The sequence below is a fragment of the Anopheles gambiae genome, chromosome 2 (genome assembly GCF_943734735.2).
Source record: "Anopheles gambiae chromosome 2, idAnoGambNW_F1_1, whole genome shotgun sequence".
Taxonomy (NCBI): Eukaryota; Metazoa; Arthropoda; class Insecta; order Diptera; family Culicidae; genus Anopheles; species Anopheles gambiae.
In genome coordinates, this window is record NC_064601.1 from 67353218 (window position 1) to 67373138 (window position 19921).

The following is a 19921-nucleotide window of genomic DNA, read 5'->3' on the forward strand; positions in this document are numbered from 1 at the left end:
ATACCAACCATTTTGCCCCAAGCTGGAACGATCATTTTGCCCCAAGTGAAACATTTTACAAACTTTAACATTAACAACTTTAAATTAGATTAAAATGGTTACTTTTTTCACGTAAATCATAAATAAATATCATGTGCCTGGATACACATTATTTTTTTCCTCTAATTCAAAGTTAAAATCTTACGAAAGCTTATTTTCAAGACGTCGAAAATTACATCGTTTTTAGGAAACAATTTATTTGTGAATTTATTAAATATTTTGAAATATTAGGATATGAAACGTTCATGGTGGGCTTTATACATTGTATTTCATGTATTCAATTATTAGAAGTCACTATAAACGTGTTAATTTGTCAATAATGCAGTTGACCATTTTGCCCCAGGTGCCCCTACTAACTACCGTCAATTTGGCGGATTGCGTAGAGAAAGGTATATGACATGTATATTTCCAAATTTATGAAACTTAATAAAATAAGAATTATGCTAGAAACTCACATTGCTTTGCAATATTTAAAAAGCTAGATATCATCAAAGATATTTTTCGCATTCTACTGCAAAGTTAAGATTCCTTCAGTTTAACAGCTTAATATTGAAGCCTGCTAAGTGTTGTAAACATAGTATCCCACCTTTTTATTATTATAAATTCTTTTAGTTATTATTGAATTTGAAGAACAGTAGCAATTATGAGGTTTTTTTGGTGCCCAACTACAGCTTGAAATACTCAGGGAGTATTGTACTTACTTTGCACTTTACATTTCATAGCATTTTAAACCGCTTTTTAAAAACACAGCTTCCCTGTGGACGATGCTGCACCGGAAATGTTAGCTGAACAAATTGTCTGTAACGCCACGACCTCGACTGCGACTATCAGCGTTTACCGTAAACTGTAAGTGAAGGTGAGTCAGCCCCAGAAAGAAAGCCACTACCCGCCATACAGTGGATGGCCTTAGAGCAACAACAGGCGACTGACTTGCATACAGCTTGCGTGAAGATATTTCCCAGCAAGACGTTTCATTCTCATTGTTTGTTCACTTTTCTGTGGGATAGCAGCAGACAACAAAATAGAGCATAACGACTGTGAAACGATTGTCCCCATGCGCCATATCCCGGTCTGATGCTGAGCACTACAGAACCAGAGGTAGTGGCAAGAATGTGAAGCGCGAATTTGTCCTCACGCGGGGAGTGTTTCTCCCTAGAGAGAAATTTTGGCATTCTAAAAGCAATAAAAGGATAACCTGTTTCCGGTAAGGTTCAATTATCAAGCGACAATAATAATACCACCAGCAAGACCGTCTGCGCGGCACTACAGTACAGTACAATACGGTGCCTGCATGGGCAAAGACGTTATGAATCTCGATCCTTTGGAGGACAGTTTCGTTTCGTTAAGTCACACTTTCTTCACAAGATTTGCTGTCGGAAGGGTATTTTCTTGTTTCTTTTTCCTTTTTAAACATCGTTCCTTTACACTCAAGCATTGCGCAAGCAAGGGTGGTAGTACTGGCGACGTCCCGCGTAGCGACCAGTGAGAGTGAAGATAATGGTTCGCTGGTAGCTCGTGGCCCGAATCTGGTGAAATTGAATTTTAGGATCAAAGAAAAGTACAAACAGCAACCGTGTTTGGTATCGGTATTGTTTTTCCATCGATTTCAAGGCCCTCGCATGATCGGCCCACTCGCTGGACAGTGAAACTGATCCCCGGGGAGTAACACTCAATTGCAGAAGCACTTCCTAATGGCCGTTGCACGGAGCGCATCGTCTGGCAGTCTGCTTTCTTTATTCCTGCTGCTTCTTCACATGAAGACTGTGAAAAAAAAAATGGTAAAAGCATTACACTTTAAAAAAATGTCCCCCGTTTTTCGACTTCACTCTCGTTTGCATTCATGAGCGAACTACTTTGTGACTCATAAATAAGCAACCGGATTATACGGACTGTGGCAAAAGTGGTGGCGGACAGAAGAAGAAAAGCACTGATTTTTATAGCCGTAAGATGTTCGCAAATTTGCTTCAGGCGGGTATGCTGTATGTGAAAAAAAGGGATGAAGCGTGCCGTGCAGAAAACAATGAATGAATAAAAAATAAACAAACAAGCCAAAAGGGGGTACACACAATGCGCTGCGGAAGAGTATCTTCTAAGGGTACGACCTTGGATTCTTTCGGAATGTGTTCAATATTTACAAAAGTGTGTAACTGCACATGGACTGCAAATTTAAACAGATCAATAACGAACCTTCATTAATGTCGTAAATGGTTTTAATGATTGCTAAACCTAAAAATCCTAAAGTGAAGGTAGATCAGGTCAGAATTAAACTGAGACGCACTATAGCCCAAGTGAATGTGTGTCAATTAATTACATTGAGTATGAATAACAAGAGGCGGACAGCGTAGTAGTATGCGTTCATTATAAAGGAAAATAAATAAATAAATAAATAAACAAAACATGTTAAATTTCCATCAAATTGCTAAAAAAAATCAACCACCTCCGTGACGGGGAGGGTTTCTGCGTACCGTTGCAATCTGTCATTTTGTGATAAATTCATTGCAAGAGACTGGTTAATTAGTAAGTTGGAATGCTGCGATCGCTGTTAGTTTCAATGTTGGCATGGCAATGTCTCCCGCAATAGTGTCCTTATCCTGCGACCGTACGCGTGATCCTCACCCAACGGCGCTGGATGGATCACATTTCACGGCGGGTTGCGACGGCGATGATGACTGTCCAGCAACTACGAACTGACTCTCGCCACAGCCAGCAGCGGCGGCACCGTTTCTTTCATCGTTCAATCATCTGTCAGCTGAGCGACAAACGGCGCAACAGAAATGAGGCAAAACTGGAACGATAAACGGTCCTTGTTCGAGCGCTGCGATGAAGCAGGCTGTGCATACACACGTTCGGCAGGTCTTATGAAGGCGCCCGTATGTGAGTGCTAGCCTCCACTGTCGATGGAGCAAAGAACAAGACAACAGTCTCCCATCGTTAGTTATATGCTGTCATATTTCTTTTGCTGCAATTCACTCACTCCGTTCGATTGAACGTCGAGCCAGCGCTTTACGCCACCAACGTAGGATATTTGATATCGCTTCCACCAATCCGCCGTCATCGCCGGTCGCTGTCACCTGCGGAGGTTGCGATCGGCCGATCGCAAATATGGGTTTTTTTTAGTTCCTAGTCAAATCAATCAAATCGTAGGTACAATTTTAGTGCTTTCAGTTTATTACTATGCCATCATGCGTTTCGTTGAGCAATTTTACACCATTTTGCATGCACTCCTATGTACAATTCACTTCAATTTATGTGCATTCAATAAACGATCTATTTCTTTGTCCAGCTTATTTATTTAATTAAATTTATCATTCATTTTTTTTACTGCGGATACGATGTTTGGGTAATTAACAAAAAAGCAAATAAATAAATTTAACAAAACCATACCATTCGTTTTCTTTGCCATCACAGCTCCTTTCATTTCATGGATAACAATATTTCTTAGGACAAATAAATTAGTCAACACTTTAACACAATGAACGTACAAGGAACATAAAGCAAATAATTGGAAAATTGAAGTAAATTAATCATTAAATTATCACTGGTAGTTGGCTAAAACTGATTCGCAACCCGTTTTGCTGTATTTAAGTGTAGGTATGTTCGATTTTTTTTTAGTTTAAAGAAAGTAATTTAAGGTGCGTTTTTCTAGTATTGTAGAATCACACAAATAATAGGCTGCAAAAGTGGTAACAATTTTTTACAAATCCACATAAATTTAACACACCACTTTGATGTGTTTTCCAAATTTATAATGATTATCCATAACTTGTTTGTATTTTTCTCTGTTTGTTATTTTATGTTTCGAGTTTTCCACTATGACTTTATGCGTACGGTGCTTTTTGATACGATGCGTACTTGGCATTACTACACTGCTACTACTTAATCTATCTTTCAATCCGGTTGAAAGGTAGAAAAATAGCCCTTCTACTACCCAAATGGTCTTAATGGTATGTTCGATACCGGCAGCGGTAAAGCTAATTATGAACGAAATCGTGAAATAGATTCATCATCTATGTGTGAAGGAATGTTACGAATATACATTTTAACGTAATTAGTTTACATCCAATTATATCGATCGATCACGTCAACGATCTTCAGTGTAAACAGTGCTAGCAATTGTTTAACGCGAGCAAATGTGCAACCAGACGAAACTATCACAAGCTCAAGAAAACAAAAACAAGCTCAAGAGGATGGAGGTAATACTTTTGTTGAGCATCTCTAAACATTAGTTATCGATTGAATTACGAAATCTAAGTACATTTCATTTTACAAGACTAGAAAAAGAGTGTAAAAGAACTGCCGAATTACAGATTTGCTCTTTCAATTCATTTTACACAGAAGTATTTTAATGTCTGGTGTGATTGGTGGTGTCATTATTTTGTGTTTGTGTTATCTTTTTTCCATCCAACTCGTCTACCTAAGTGTAACAGATTATGGTTACACGACCCCCAGTACACCTATACTCATCTACTCCCATAACGACCGTTCGTGGCATCCTTCAGTTCGTCCATCAGAGACAGCGGAAATCGCTGTGGATGTTGCTGTTGATGGTGTAGTGGTTGCTGCTGTGGTTGAGGATAATTAGCGATTTGTAAAACGGAATTGAGATTGTCCATTTCCAGCTTCAGCGATGAAACGCATTCGTGGAGCGGCTGAAGTGAATATCTTGTCCGAGAGCTTTCCTCCACGAGTGCACGAATCTGATCGATGTCCAAGCTCGTGACGGACAAAGACAGAGACTGCATTTCTGGGCTCAGTACGGTCGCTGAAAGATGTCCGCTTCCTTCAGCAGAGCTATCTCGAGGTTGGAAGTTCTGTAGGCCATATAGGGTTGAGTAGAGAGAACACTATTTTCAAAAAGTGCCATAATTTATGTGAAGTGGAACATATGTAACATATGATTAAATCAGGGGTCTCCAAACTACGGCCCGCGGGCCGCATGCGGCCCTCAAGAGCTTATAATGCGGCCCACGATGACTTTGCCAGAGTTAATATAAATATTACGTTATTATGACTTATTCAAATAAAAATGTATTTTTTACTTTTCTTAGACAAAATTCAAGCTTTAGTAACACGAAACTGTATTAGTATCGTTAGTATTTTGTTGTAAAAACGAGATTTAAACGTTCACTCATCATTTAAAGGAAGCGTCAAATGGCCCTCAATATAGTTATTTTTGAAGCAATGCGGCCCGCGAGCTGAAAAGTTTGGAGGCCCCTGGATTAAATGAATGGTCTATGAATATGTCGGTTTTTTTTAACTTTCTTAGTATTTTTATGAACAAATTCGATTATGCAAATTGAAACTTACGTAATGCACACAACGTTAAAGTTTTCAACAAAAAAAAAAAATTTAAATCGTGTAATGAAGCTTACGAAATCATTTAAAGCAAATGTAATAAATAATAGAAAGAACCCTCCACTCACCTGTAAACTGTTCCCAACCGTGTTTACCATATTCTGCCGCAATTCGCGCACTTCTTCCTCTAGTTCGTATTTCTCCTGCTTTTCCAACAGAATTGCATCTTGTAGCGATTGCAGATCGCTAAAGAACGTTTCTTTTGCTGCTGCAATCAAAGCGTCGGATTGTTCGTATAGCTTCAACCGTTCGTGTGCTGTTTCAAGACGAATTTCTTGCACCCGAACCAATCGTTCCAAGTCGTGCAGTTTTTCAGTGAGATTCTTTTCCTGCAATCCAGCCACCGACGCATTCTGTTCCAGTGAACTGTTCTCCTGCGTTATTCGAACCAGCGTGTGTTGCGATTCTTCTAATTGCCGTACTTTTTCAGCCAATTCGGCGCGTACATCTTCCGTCTCGGCCGTTTGCATTTCTGTCGCTCGCTTCCAGTCGCCGATCGAGCTTTCCAGTTGCTTCACCTTTTCCGCCTCTCGCTCGAGCTGATCGTGCAAACGATCATTCTCTTTGCGCACTTTTTTCAATTCGTGAAGCTCCTTGAACGCTCGTTTCAATGAGCCCCAAACGTCGCGGTCCGTTGTCAGCAGACAGTTGTTCTCCAGCAGATTGATCAATCGATCCTTTTCCGATCGTAATGTGGCTGCTTCCTGTTTGAATGTTTCTAAATCCGCTTCCATCAGTAGGCAACGTTCCCGTGCCGATGACATCTCGCAACGAAGCGTTGCACACTTTGCGTGTTCCCTTAGCAGCTCTTCCACACGCTGCTCGGCCTGTTTTCGCTCTCGAGCATGTTCCTTTGACTTTTTCAACAGTGTCCTGTTGTTTAGCTCGTAACGCTTCAGACGACGACGATTTTCATTCTCAATCGCTTTCAGCATGATGCGTAAGTTACGGATTTCAACATCTTCTTCCTCGTTTGTTAGTCCAGCGTGGGCTACGCTTTCCCAGCATCTAGAGCCATGGCGTGAGCATAACGATTGGTGTCCTTTTTCATTTGTTGCCTTACCCTTTCCTGTGGGTTGCCTGAAAAGCTTCTGCTCCAGTTCTTCGACATCTTGCTTTAGCGATCTTATGGTCTCTTCACTTCGTTTGACGATGTTACAGGAAGGCGTTGCTTCGATGTCCTTGCCAATGCTAGCACACTGACCTAATTTTAGCTCCAGATCTAAATTCTTCGACTGTATGCTTCGGAAGTTTTCCAGCAATTGCATTTCATCACGCCTTGGGTTCGCTTTTTCTGTGCACATGGCCAATTCACTTTTTAACTGCTGCTGCTGCTGCTGCTGCTGCTGTGCGATAATCAACCGATTACACTGATCCTGCAAATCCCGATTGTGCTGCTGAATTGACTCACATTCCTTCGCACCCGACCGTTGCCAATCGGTGGAGGAGAAGTTTATCGACAAAACTTTCACCTGCGCTTTCAGTTTTTCCACACTGACATCTATCTGTCGTTTGGTGAAGCTTTCGCGCGCCAGTTGCGCAGTAAGCGTTTCGATTTGCGATTTGTCGGATTCTCGTTGCTGCCGCAGGTGCGTCATGTATCTTTCCACTTCCTTTTCGTTTTTGGCCATTACGTTGAGCTGTTGCTTGTGTTGCTGCAGAGAATCCTGGAGTTGACTAAGCACGGCAAGCAATTCGGAGTTTTGTTTGTTAAGCAGCTCATTCTGTTCCATCAAATCTGCTACGCGATTTGCTGAAGCTTTCTGCTCTTTGGCCAGCTCTTCTGTGTGTTGCTTTGTAACGTTCTCTACCGCTTCTTTGGCACGATCAGCATACGCGCTGGCTAGACTACGATGCAGCGCATGATTCTCTTCATTCAATCGCAATTCTTCCTTCTGTGTTTCTTCAATAAGTGCTGTCTTTTCTTCACGCTCTTTGTACAGTAGTGCTTCTAAGCACGAGTATGATTCCTTTAATTTGGCATTTTCATTTTGGCACCGGTGCAGCTCATCTCTATACCATTGTTCCGTCGCTTTCACGCCACAGATCTCATTTTTACCCTCCAATAGCTGATGCTCCAGGGATTTTAGTTTTATAGAAAAATTCTCCTTCTCCACATGTTGATCTACGATTTTTTGCTTCAAACATTCATTGGCCTTTTCTTTGCAGCTCAAATCCAATCGTAAGCCATCTAGCTCGGAACGGATACGCAACAGATCACGTCCATGCTGATCCAACGGTTGTGCCTTTAACCGAGCCAGCTCCTTCCGCACATCTTCCAGCTCCTGTTCGAGCTCATTTTTTTCATCCAACAATTTGTCAATTTTCTTACTCAACCCCAGTTCGATTTCGTTCCGTATTTCGTTCCACTTGTACTTGTACGTGAGCAGTTCCGTTTTCGTCTGATACAGCTCGGTGTTCAGCTGAACGAAGCGATGATGCATTTCGGCGCCCGTGCCCACCGTAGCGAACGGGACCTTCTCCTTGCAGCCCGATTCGGACAGTGAAAAGTTGCCCGAATCATAGTTGGTTGCACTTTCGTCCATCTCGCCGAACAATCCGCTGACGCGCGTCGGTTGTTGCAGTGGCGTTGACGGTTGACTGCCAGCGTCCGTTTGCAGTTCGGAGATGTAAGAAAGCTGGGAGGAGGACGGCGATGGATACAGCAGCAGTTGGTGCCACGTTTGACCGGATCGAGTTTCGTTTGGGTCACCCATTTCGCAGTCTGGCAGCATCCGTTTTTTGATATCGCTTTCATTGCTAGCTGGTGGAGTGGTCATGCTAACCAGCGCTGCTAAAATGAGAGCAAACAACACTCACACAACACGGACAGCGGGGGGAGCGAATCCAACATTAAATTGATTACAATTTCATTGTTTTTTTCTAGCTTTACACTGTATTTGGCCACTGGAATACGCTTTTATTTGGTAAAAAGTAAAGGATGAAAAAATGACGTTGCAAGCAAATGCTCAATGTAAACACTGCGCAGCTGACAAGCCAAGAGAAAACTGAAAGATTGCACAGTGGGAAATTACTACAGTAACGCCCAGGACAACACTGTCCAGAAATGAAATTTTGAGCAATTGTTCGGCGTGCTTAAAACAAATAGCCTGTATGCTAAACTCGCAATTTCAACTACTGATTCATAAACCAATTCTATTTTGTAGCCTTTAAAGCTAAAAAACATAATTGATTGGAAGAAACATAGATTTCGTTTTAATTACATTGCAGTCAAATGTCCACGCGCACGCCATTGTGGTTTGTTATTGCTGAACAGCACATCAACCACGAGGTCCGCAAGCGATAACACAGTGAGGCGGTGCATCTTTTTCAGTTGGATATCGCCACAGTACACATTTTGTGTGTAAAAATGTTCTACTAACAACAAGTGTGATGATGAGTCGTTCGCTCGCGAGCTAATAACATTCCAGTGGTGAAATCTGGTTCTAAAAATTGCAAAAGTGTACCAGTGTGCGTGAAATTACCACACATGACGGTGAATAAAACTGCTGTTTGTTTACAAAACATTGATCCTATGATCGAAAGCTTCATACATGATATGGGATAAGGTGGTGGTGATGGTTGGTTGACTGGTGTGGTACGGTAGCCGAAGGAAACGAAACGTTCCTTTCGGGCGTAAATAACAAGCAGCATGGAATGTCTCGCAACAATTACAAAGCTATCGTTTGCTCCCCTATTGTTTGCTGACAGATTCAGTCCCATTCCCCGTTCCTCGTGCGTGCAGCTGATGCAGCTTGTTTAACGACGCACCAACGATCGTCTCAGCTTTCATACGACCATACGCCCTCGTTCACTCTCCATTCGGCTCTCGTACTCCCGTCAGTTGAGTCGTGTGCGTGCGTGCGTGCATCATTGTTGTTGCTGTTTTTCGCAATGGAAAATGTGCTTGAAAAGTAGTGTTGCAGCAGATATGAGGCTATGAGGTATCAGTGTAGATGTGTGGCTTGAATTTGCCTTCTCGTGGTTCTGTGCTTCACGTTGGTGTACTGCACTTTTTCGCAAGCCAAAAAAGAAACTGCAGTGCGCGACGTGACGCGTTCGCGAATTATTTCACTTCGAACAGATCAGGTAGTGATCACCGCGTATTCTCTAAATCCGGTCGACCTACGCTTAACCACGGTTGTGGCGAGGGACGGATAGTGGAAGTTTCTAGTGCATTGTGCTCATTACCATTAGTGTCACAGCGCCACCGCCTGCTGCTCTCTTATCCATCTGGCTTGATCTCGTTGGAAACCAATTGGGTGGGAAAGCCCGGCAACTGGATCGCGAGTGTAGACGAACATTTCAGTTGTCCGTTCTTCGGTGGTTGTAACAGCCGTTCGGCCAGTTAGTGCGGTGTTGCTAGAGTGTGTAGAGCTGGCGAGCATGGCCTCACTATCATTGCCGCGTGTACTGCAACACCGGAAGTCTCCCGTTGAGATCGAGCGTGAAAATCTCGTTAAAAATTTGGTACGATTCCGTTCTGCTGCATGTCTCTGTCTCTCTGAATGTGCTGTATGTATGTATGTATGTATACATGTATGTATGTATGAACGAATCTGCGTGATGTGAAAGATCGTCGTTGGGAGTGATATCTTCATATATATATTATTACAATTGCAATTCCCCTGGATTTCATTTCTTCCTGCTCGCTGCATCGCTTGCACATCTTTACTGTAAAGCCATAAAGCACCAACCACAACAATAATGAACCATGTGGGTAACACCTGCCCCTTATGAGTCACTCTCATTCATGGATACATGCATTATGTAAAAATAATAATAATATAGTTTGTCGCCTGCAGCAGAGTACACTAACACCACGCACCGACTCCTACCACACAATTCAGTGTCAGCGGGGATATGGTTCTTATTGTTGATATCATTTGAACCAAAACAAAATTAACATCTACAAACGCATACACGCAGGAGCAGTAGAGAAAGAGAGGGGCACTTCCGTCCGGCTGCGGAACGTCGCCACCGCCGTTTAGTCATCATCATCATCGCCATCAGCGCCATCATCATAGGAGTGGCATCATCGTCACTACCGGAATGCTTGCTATTTCAGGTTTGCGGTGATCGCCAGCTAGAAAAGGCTTACCGGAAGCTGTTCTGCCGCTTCACGAGACTGGTTAGCGTCGTCCGGTCCGGTATTAATTGGTGGAATTTAATGAAATTCAAAAAGGTGTAATAGGATGTTCCGTTACAGTAGAATTTCAATGCCACAAGTAAATGAAGTCGTTCAATGAAATTCAATGAAACAGGCACCGTTCTGGTGGAGGGCCTCACAGTGCATAACGTATGTTCTTCGTTACTGTACACGTTAATAATATACAAACGTTTGCTCTTTTCGGCCGTGGTAGGCCATATTTGTGCTCTGAACTGAACGATGGGAAAGAATGGGAAAATTGAAATATCTATCGATCAAAGTGTGCACGGTGGTTGTAAATATCGCTTCATTTATTCGAAAAGCCAGCTAGCGGTAAAGATCGTAAAGAAAGTGAATCGGATCGAATCTCTCCTGCTTTGGTTTCATTCACTGCACGCTCCAGTGAGTGCGAGTGTAACTGCCGTGTAAAGGAAACCCACCGCGCCTTCCACGAAGGTTTCTTCCACAACACCGAAGATTGGCGGTGCCGGGAAAAGTGGATCCCATTTCCTACGGCGTTTTCTTTTAAGGTTTTTCGGACGAAAAATGCATTCGTTAGAGATGGTGTGGCTCGAAACAATTCGAAAGTGCATTAGTATCTCTTACCATACCATCAGTCGCAAAGGGCAAACCTAACATTTTTCTCAGCGAATTCCCGACGACTTTTGAAGCGATTTTGTTGAATTTTCAATAGCTGCACGCGTTGCTGGTGGAGATGTTGTCGATAAAAGGTTAATTTGAGTGCATTTGTTTGAATATATTTATTTATATGCACAAGTTGGAGCAATCGATCAAATGCAATTCAAAAAAATATCTTTTCTCACTTTTTCCCCTCGAAGGCGTCCGAACGGCATGGTTATTTGAAGCAGCAGAGCATATATCGAAATTCACCAACAAATGGTCACACCTGTTACGTTGAGGTGCCTATGTGGGCAAGGTTTCGTGTGAGTAATGATGAAAAAATAAATAAAAATAAACAGTTTAAAGCATGACGCATAGCTTTGTCTACTTCCGGTATGGTTGTAATCGGCCGGATTATTGGTAAGAGTGCTGTATCGAACAAAATATTAAAAAAGGGCGTCTAAGTAAAACCACCACCACATAGAACACAAACACCTGAACCTAAAACAGGCGCTTGTGCGTGAGTGTGCCGAGCAGAATATCTTTGTAAACACAGCACAGTCCGGGCAAAATGTTGTATTCATTTTTTGTCGCCCACCTACCTCTATCTATCGAAACTGCTGCTGAACAGATTAGATATGCCATTTATCTCTGAACCTGGCAAGAGATAGTACGGAAGGCCGTGTGTTACGGGCGTTCGGTCTTCAATTGGCAGTACGCCCTGACCAGGCTCAGTATTGATTCTGTGAAAGTGAAACAGTGAGGATCATCGAAGGTGGGATCCGAAAGGTAGGATCTTTATTCCTGTTTTTGCTCGTGGGTCTTAGTTCCTGGAAGCCGAAAACCCCCCGAAATCCACCCATTCCACTATTGGAGGCCTTTTGACATTCGCGCTTCAATATCGATCGACTGTCCCACTATTATTGGTGTGATTGTAATGCTTAATTTAATTTGTGCAGTTCACAGGGTTTGTCATGGAAATTCCCTTCTTCTGACTGTGGGGACACTTGTGCAATGCTCCATTGGGTGGCATTGGCATTCGGTTGCGATCAAGCAGTGTGTTTTCTCAGTCGCGAGCAGCAGTTGTGTCGATGTGGTGAACCTCACACCACATACACCACTTTGATTAACAAAGTAGTTAAAGTTTGTAGTAAAGCCTTTTTGTAAGTCTCTACTACTAGCGAGAGTGCGTGTGAATCATCGAACGCAAACACTTGACCAAACGGCCACGACGAATCAGAGTGTGGTGTGGTAGTGAAGCAAAGCAAAAGAGATAAAGGGAATTCGTTTATCGTTTTATCAGCCATTTGCGGATCCGTGGTGTACGAAAATGTCGAATGCTTGAATCATTTGCTCAGTGTTAGTGTAAGAGAAAATACTAAATTCCGTTTAGTTCAAAAGAAGGATTTTTTTGTGTTAAAAATTTGAATAAATCTAGCCACTAATCCTTCGCTAACTATAAGGGACGTTTCAAAGATTTCATAGTAATTGATAGTGTTTGACCTAATAATGCATTCAATCTCATTGTCACTACAGTATGCAGACTGTTGCATATATCAAACGTGAATACATGCAATTTTAATGTTGTTTTCATACTTGCACACATGTTCTACACAAACAAAAAGTGTCCCAGGCACGTTTGCTATGCTATTTAAGGGCAAATTATTATTGTTTACTACCCAAGACATTGTAACAACAATAACGCAAGCTGCCGTGTTCGGTGTGCACAGTGCGGCAGCGGCCAACAGTGTGTTGTTGCATTGTAACACTATTAACACACATACACTTTCGTTCACCATTGACGATTGTAGCATGGATTTAGCATTAAATGTACATACATACACGTTTTATTCCTTCCCAGTACCTACTATAGTGAATATTACTGCACGGAACCATTTGTAAAGCAAAGCATTTTTGACTGTAAAACATGTCGCTAACGGATAAGGAATACTATAATCTGGTAAGTAAGATCACTTAACCAATCCCCCGAATACTTTCTTTTTTTCTTATTGAAGGCATGATTTGGCCCTTGGTAGCAGTGGAAAGCTGTCCACTACGTTTCTCATTCGCTTCTCATGTTCTTGTTTCTTGTTGTCCACAGACTATCAGTATTTCCAAAGCGCTCAGCAATGTGGAAATGCCCATCAAGGTGAAGCACGTCCGTGCGGCTATCATTGGTACATTCCACAGCAATGGTGCGCATGCATTTTGGGCCATTGCCATCCGGCAACCGATACAGGACAATCGGATAGTGGCGTGGAAGTTTTGCCATCTGCTGCACAAGATACTGCGCGAGGGCCACCCGCTATGCTGTCAGCATTCCATGCGGCACCGGGCCATGCTGCTGGAGGCCGGAAAGCTGTGGGGCCATCTGAACGATGGGTATGGTATTTGCATCAAGCACTACACCAAGCTGCTCGTGACGAAGCTCGAGTTTCACGATCGCAACCCCCGCGTACCGGGCAGCTTATCGTTACGCCAGGGCGATCTGGAAAAGATTGGCGAGGGAGACATTAACATTTAGTAGGTATCACGCATTTCGCAAGATGGAATTTGATTGAAACTGGTGTTTTTGTTATATACCAAGTAATCATGCTTTTCGTCTAGTTTCCAGCTCGCAGTTGAGATATTCGACTATCTGGATGATATCATTGCGCTGCAAGGCACAAGTAAGACACGATCACGTCTGAACTATTGGTGGGAGTTTTTTTGTTGTGTGTAACGACCCTCTTATCTTATACGCTTTTCCAGTATTCAATTCCATCACAACGTTCTGCGTCAGTTCGATGACTTCGGCGGGACAGTGCCGTTTGGCACCGTTGATTCCTTGCATTCAAGACTCGAACCCACTGTACGATATGCTGGTGCGCGTGATGTTTAAACTGCACGCCAACTTACCCTCAGATCTGCTGACTGGGCATCGCCAGCGCTTCAACACACTGTTCCATCAGCTGAAATCGTTCTACGGACAGTCGCGCAATCTGCAGTATTTTGTTAACCTGATCACCGTACCGAAGCTCCCGGAGGCGCCGCCCAACTTCCAGCAGCAAAGCGATCTGGGCAACTACCAAACACCGGTAGTGGTGATGCCCGATAGTGAACCTCTGGACAATGAGCCAGAACCGCCAGCGATCGACAATCTGATCGATACGGCCGAGGCGACCCCACCGATACCGGAGCTTCCGCACGCGAACAACCACCATCAGGTGGCCGCTCCGGCGCCGGTCGTACCGGTGGCACAAGTAATGGAACTGGAACGGCTGATTCAGGAGCGGGACAATATCATTCGCCACCTGCAGATGGAAACGCAAGGATTGTCCAACCAGCTGAAAGCGGCAACCGGCGAGCAGCGGGACGTGCAGCGTCGACTCGAGGACCAAATAGCGACACTCAATGCACAGCTTACGCATAGCCAAGGCGAACTTACCAATCTACGGTTTCAGAAGGAAGAGCTGGAACTGCGAGCCCAAACGGCACCAACGCTAGAGCGTAAGTAATACGCGCCCCGAAAGGGAGTTTCAATATCTAATGCTGATCGATTGTTGATACATTGCAGAGCGAGCGCAAGCGGAAGAGGAACGCGCAAAAGCCAGTGAGGAAAAGTTCCAAAAACTAAAAACCATGTACACGCAGATACGCGATGAGCACGTGAATCTACTGCGTCAGGTACGGAACAGATTCTTGCCTAATGATTTAATACTACTTTAACAACAACATTTCAATCTTTTTAACGGATATAACATATTAATATTGGCCTCTTTTTCTTCTACTACTGACTACTTTTCCTACTTTCGTTTTTGCTTTGTTGGGGATGAAAACCGATTTTATTATTACACTATTTTTATAAAGATGAAAATCGATCAATACAAATTAGCATGCTATAAAAAGGTTAGTTCGAGTGAGCAATGCTACAGCTTTGAAACGGTGATCCCCCTTCCTTATCCCCTTTTCGTAGGTTTCGTTACGTTGTGTTGTAGAAAATGTCCTTTAACTTCTAGTTTCCTTACCTAACTTATATAAGCATTGGAGATGCTGTGCATTCATGATACCCATTTTCTTTGATTCCACTCCATAGCATGGCGAAATTAGCAAGCAACTAGCCTCGTCCACGAAAATTGCAGCCGAAGCGAGCAAAGCCAAGGAAGAACTCCAATGCCAGCTGGAAGAGCTCGAGCAAAAGCAAGCCCTGGTACAGAATGCACTGCAGCAAAGTTCGAACGACGCACGACAGGAGCAGGAAGCCATTGGCGAACAGCTTCAAATCATGACGCAAAAGTGTGAATCGCTGCAGAGCCGCTATGATGAGATGGAAGCGTCGCGGCAGGCCGAAATTGCCGAGCTTCGCATCAACCTCGAGCGGCTAGAGGGCGAACTGCACACGTTCCAGCAAGAGCGCGAAGCTCTCTCGAACGAAAAGGGAACGCTAGAGGAACGGTTGGCCGAAATACAGAGCGAAAAGCAGGAGCTTGATTTGAAGTACCAGGAATGCATGGCAAAGATGCACGAACTTGAGCTAAAGACTGATCATTACGCAAAGGAAGAAATGTCTTTGCAGCAGAGCGTAAACGAAAATTCACTTAAAGCGCAGGGTAAGTGTAGTATTCATTTTCCCTTCGTAAAAGTACAACGTCTAATCAATCGTGATTTTGTGGCGAGCCGCACTTGTGGGACAATTCTTTTTTCTCTTTTTAATTATTTCTTTTTGAATCATTTCTTCCTTTCTAATCGAAATTGCTTACACTTTGTCTGTTGTGTGATCGTGTAAGTGTTTCTGTTCGACGGCAAATTGGTTTTCAGTGTTTTTCTTTCTTTTTACTATATATTATCCAATCTGCTGCAATGTTTTTTTTTACATTTTTTTTATTATTTCTCTTCCTTCAGAACTATCCGATCAAATTGAACAATTGCGGACGGAAAATGATACACTCAAACAACAATACAACGAACTGGAAGCAGCCAAAGCGTTGCAAGCGGAAGAGTTCCAGCGAACACACCAGGAGGAACTGCTTCGGTTCGATTCACTGCAGACGGAAATGAACGATAAGCTGGCCACTATCGCCTCGGAAAAGGATACCATAGCGGGCGAAAAGAAGCAAACCTGGGAGCAGCTGCTAATGCTTCAAACGGAATCCACCCAAAAGCAGGCTGATTTTGAGTCGCTGGAAAAGGATTTGAAATCAGTTCTCGAGCAAAAGGATCACGAATTGGAAGAACTTAATGCAAAGTATCGGGAGCTGGAAGAAAAATATCAGGTACTACTATTGTGGCTAGTTGTAAAAACAATCATTTGCTTGCTGCTGCTCATCACCATCACACAACACACATGCCGCACCAAACAGAAGATAGCGGGACTTTGTCTCATTTGTCTGTGCTATAACCGGCGGTCGTCTGGTGTTAGTGGTTGTTGCTATTAATATTATTATTATTTCCATTGATAACCATTTTGCTATGTTTGCATCTTCATTGTTGGTACGATTTTGTGCCACACTAAAGCAGATCTGCTTGAACGTAACGTTGGTTGGTTGATTGGTTGTTCGTTCGTCGCTTGTACGCACATGAGTAAGCATACAAACTAAATCATCACATACGCTATACGTGTTAACATTTTGTCTCTGTGTTTTTTCTGTTGTTGTTGTGTAAGTAAGTTAATGAAACACAACACAAAGAATTAATGATTTTTCTTTTCTGTTTCTTACGCCTTCTGCACATTATGGCTGTGTCGGCCCGCCCCGCCGGATAATGTAAATTTGGTTCTACTCTCCCTAGAGTCTAGATGCAAATATGGAACGGTTACTTTCCGAAAAGGAAACAATTGAATCTGATCTGCAAGATTTACTTCACCAACAGGAGCAAACGGAACACAAACTGCAGGCTGCGCTGTTAAAGGTGGAAGCGCTAGAAACGGCGCTCATTGACAGCAAAATTAGTGGAGAGACGGCACTGCGCACCCTGCTGGAGGCGTGCATTAAGTCGTCGGAAAAGCTGACACTGCGCGCCATCGGTGAAAACGAAATGCCCGGAGCTGGCGGAACACCCACCTACTTTTTGATGATAGCGGAAGAGCTGCAGGAAGTGCTGACCAAGCTGAAGATGGTCCATGAGAACTATCTGAAGGACAATTCGACGAACGTAGAATCGCTGGCACGGAAAGTCATCATCGGGGCACATCTGCTCGCTTCTGCTCACGTGCAGGGCATGACTGTATGCAATCGCTCGGCAAACATTGAAAGCGGTGAACGTAAGTATTCACGTTGGCGTTAGGCAATTGTGTAAACTTTTTTAAGCTCGCTTACTTGGTGTTGTGTTCTAATATCGGAATGCAATAGATTGAATGGTCAATCCAACTGATAGCAGCTAGCTCAAATTAGTTAAGCTTGCTTTATGCTTGCAACTGTTGAGCAATGTCTCCGGAATTTCCGGTTCAGTATTTCGTAAACTATGCATTTAGATGCGTGCATTGTAGCCAGAGTTCGAGCTAGTTATGTAAAAAAGTGATAGAAATACTCTGAAAAATTACAATTCTTATAAACTTCTTGAACAATACTTTTTTTGCTGCATACATTTTATGTCAATTCTTCACTTTCGTTTTATTTCTTTCTTCGTGAGTATTTATTTGTTCGATTAAACGACACACAATCATTCCCAATGCTAGAACCACTTTTTATAGAGTTTTTTGTTTCATTCCCGCAGGTATCGCAGAAGAGTTGAAGAAACTGGGTCAATCGATCACGACCCTTTTCCACTCACTGCAGAAAACAAGCGAATCAGGTACGGTAAGTGATCGTATAACTGACCTGAAGACAAAACTGGAAGAGGTAACTACCATGATCGTCGACCTGGGCAAGCAAACCGATGGTACCGAAAATCTGGGCGACATGGTGGAGTCCGAGCTGACCACCATGGACAAAGCGATCGAAGAAGCTGCATCACGCATACAGGTTCGTTATACCTCTTTGCATGGTGGGAAGATAATCGTACTAAGGCTCCAGTGTTCAAAACTCTACAACTACCTACTCAAAATCATTCACAGGAAATGCTGTCAAAATCCCGCGCTTCCGATTCGGGCATAAAGCTAGAGGTGAACGAGAAGATTCTTGATGCCTGCACGAGTCTCATGCAAGCGATCAGAGTGCTAGTGCAGAAATCTCGTTTGCTGCAATCGGAAATTGTTGCACTCGGCAAAGGAACCGCTTCGGCAAAGGAATTCTACAAACGAAACCACCAATGGACGGAGGGACTAATTTCGGCAGCCAAGAGTGTAGCCCAAGGAGCCAACTTTCTGGTGTAAGTATAGCGTACCAACGTCTTAGCTTAGCGATGGCCTTAATAAATCTCTTACCAAACCCCTTCTGTTATTACAGCACGGCGGCAAATAAAACGGTGGTCGGTGGGGCAAAACATCAGCTAGATTTGGTGGTAGCCGCCCAGGAGATTGCGGCCTGCACGGCACAGCTCGTAGTGGCCAGCCGCGTGAAAGCTCCACGATCCAGCACCAACCTTACAGCGCTGGGCACCGCCTCCAAGAACGTCACGCAAGCGACCGGGATTGTTGTTGCCACGGCGAAGGATTGCAGCCAGCGGTTGGAAGATTCCCAGGATCTGGATCTTGGCACGCTGACGGTACATCAAGCCAAAACGAAAGAGATGGAAATTCAGGTAAAGGTGCTTGAGCTAGAGCAGGCACTGCAAATGGAGCGAATGCGCCTGGCCTCATTCCGCAAGAAGAACTACCAACAACCCGTGGAAGAGTAGTAAACCTAGCACTTGGCGCCACTCCCATGTTGGGTACGCTCCACGCTTTTTTTAAGAAGGTAGTACGGGTCGCAGCGATCACTTTTTCGAAATTCACCAAACACATACACAGAGGTTTAAAATGGCCAATCTGTAGACGACTGTAGCTATGTTTCAATCCAATCCCAAAAAATCAAACAAAATGCTTGGATTTAATTTGCTCTCTACATGGAGATGCATTTCTACCGATTGTGTCTTATTTTGGCAATCATTTCAAATCACTTCAGACTGGTAATATGCAACAAACTGGAGGGGAAAGCTGTTTGTGTTGAACAATGTTACACTTATCATCCCACGTTATCAGCCACGCATATCACACGTTAGCCAATGAGAGGGAGGCATCATCATGCAACATCGACATTATGTTAAGAGTGTTTCGTCGCTTCATTAACCGTTATTAATAGGATAGTGAATATATTAGTATAGCATATTTAACTTTGTTAGATACCCCCAAAAGCGTAAGATGCATCCAGTAACGAATGATAAGAAGCTCTGTTATACTGTATCTTGTATTTCTACTTACAACGAAATTGATGCAAACAAATAAACATGGATCAAATAAAATCGTACCACCGTCTGGTTTCCGTTCGCATGTGCGTGCGTACATTCTTAACAGCTTTCCGAACAGTAAAGCCGATATCTAAGACATAAATATTTTACCAAAACCGGTCCATAGCGAGCCGGTTTCGTGGATGATGGTGATGTTTTTGGGCACGCTACAGAAAGCAACTGCATTACTAATCGTTTGAGACCATCCGATAGCGGTATAAATAAATTTGTTAAAAAAAAACTTATATTTCACCATAGGAAAACTAAACTATTAGCTATTTGCTTTTAGTTATTGGACATATCGGAAAAAATCTAATAAAATGTAAAATGCAGTCATTCGTTTAAAAGATATCCATACAAAACAAACATCACACCCAGTGGATTCGTGATAAACGATCTTTGCTCCACAATAGTAAA

General features: G+C 43.1%; 2 protein-coding genes across 17 annotated transcripts; one reads left to right on the forward strand and one right to left on the reverse strand.

The window, feature by feature from the left end:
- Nucleotides 1-3184: 3184 nt before the first annotated feature.
- On the reverse strand, nt 3185-8421 carry LOC5667119 (hyaluronan mediated motility receptor). 2 transcript variants are annotated; one of them, XM_061663463.1, is made up of 2 exons: nt 5463-8421; nt 3185-4883 (listed from the first exon to the last, which is right to left on the reverse strand). In XM_061663463.1, exons 1-2 carry the CDS (start codon nt 8172-8174, stop codon nt 4500-4502), a joined length of 3096 nt encoding a protein of 1031 aa, XP_061519447.1. In that variant the 5' UTR covers nt 8175-8421; the 3' UTR covers nt 3185-4499. The 2 variants fall into 2 exon arrangements, with proteins under 2 accessions (XP_061519447.1, XP_001689078.2); XM_001689026.2 differs by having other exon boundaries at nt 3185-4850; nt 5463-8419.
- Nucleotides 8422-8677: 256 nt separating this feature from the next.
- LOC1278422 (huntingtin-interacting protein 1-related protein) lies at nt 8678-19524 on the forward strand. 15 transcript variants are annotated; one of them, XM_061663466.1, is made up of 13 exons: nt 8694-8890; nt 13026-13124; nt 13266-13687; nt 13772-13833; nt 13916-14653; nt 14721-14830; nt 15014-15052; nt 15240-15753; nt 16046-16416; nt 16931-17402; nt 17855-18102; nt 18195-18448; nt 18526-19524. In XM_061663466.1, exons 2-13 carry the CDS (start codon nt 13092-13094, stop codon nt 18914-18916), a joined length of 3654 nt encoding a protein of 1217 aa, XP_061519450.1. In that variant the 5' UTR covers nt 8694-8890; nt 13026-13091; the 3' UTR covers nt 18917-19524. The 15 variants fall into 15 exon arrangements, with proteins under 15 accessions (XP_061519460.1, XP_061519456.1, XP_061519450.1 ...); XM_061663468.1 differs by lacking the exon at nt 8694-8890 and adding an exon at nt 8943-9864; XM_061663469.1 differs by lacking the exon at nt 8694-8890 and adding an exon at nt 8943-9338.
- Nucleotides 19525-19921: the final 397 nt, after the last annotated feature.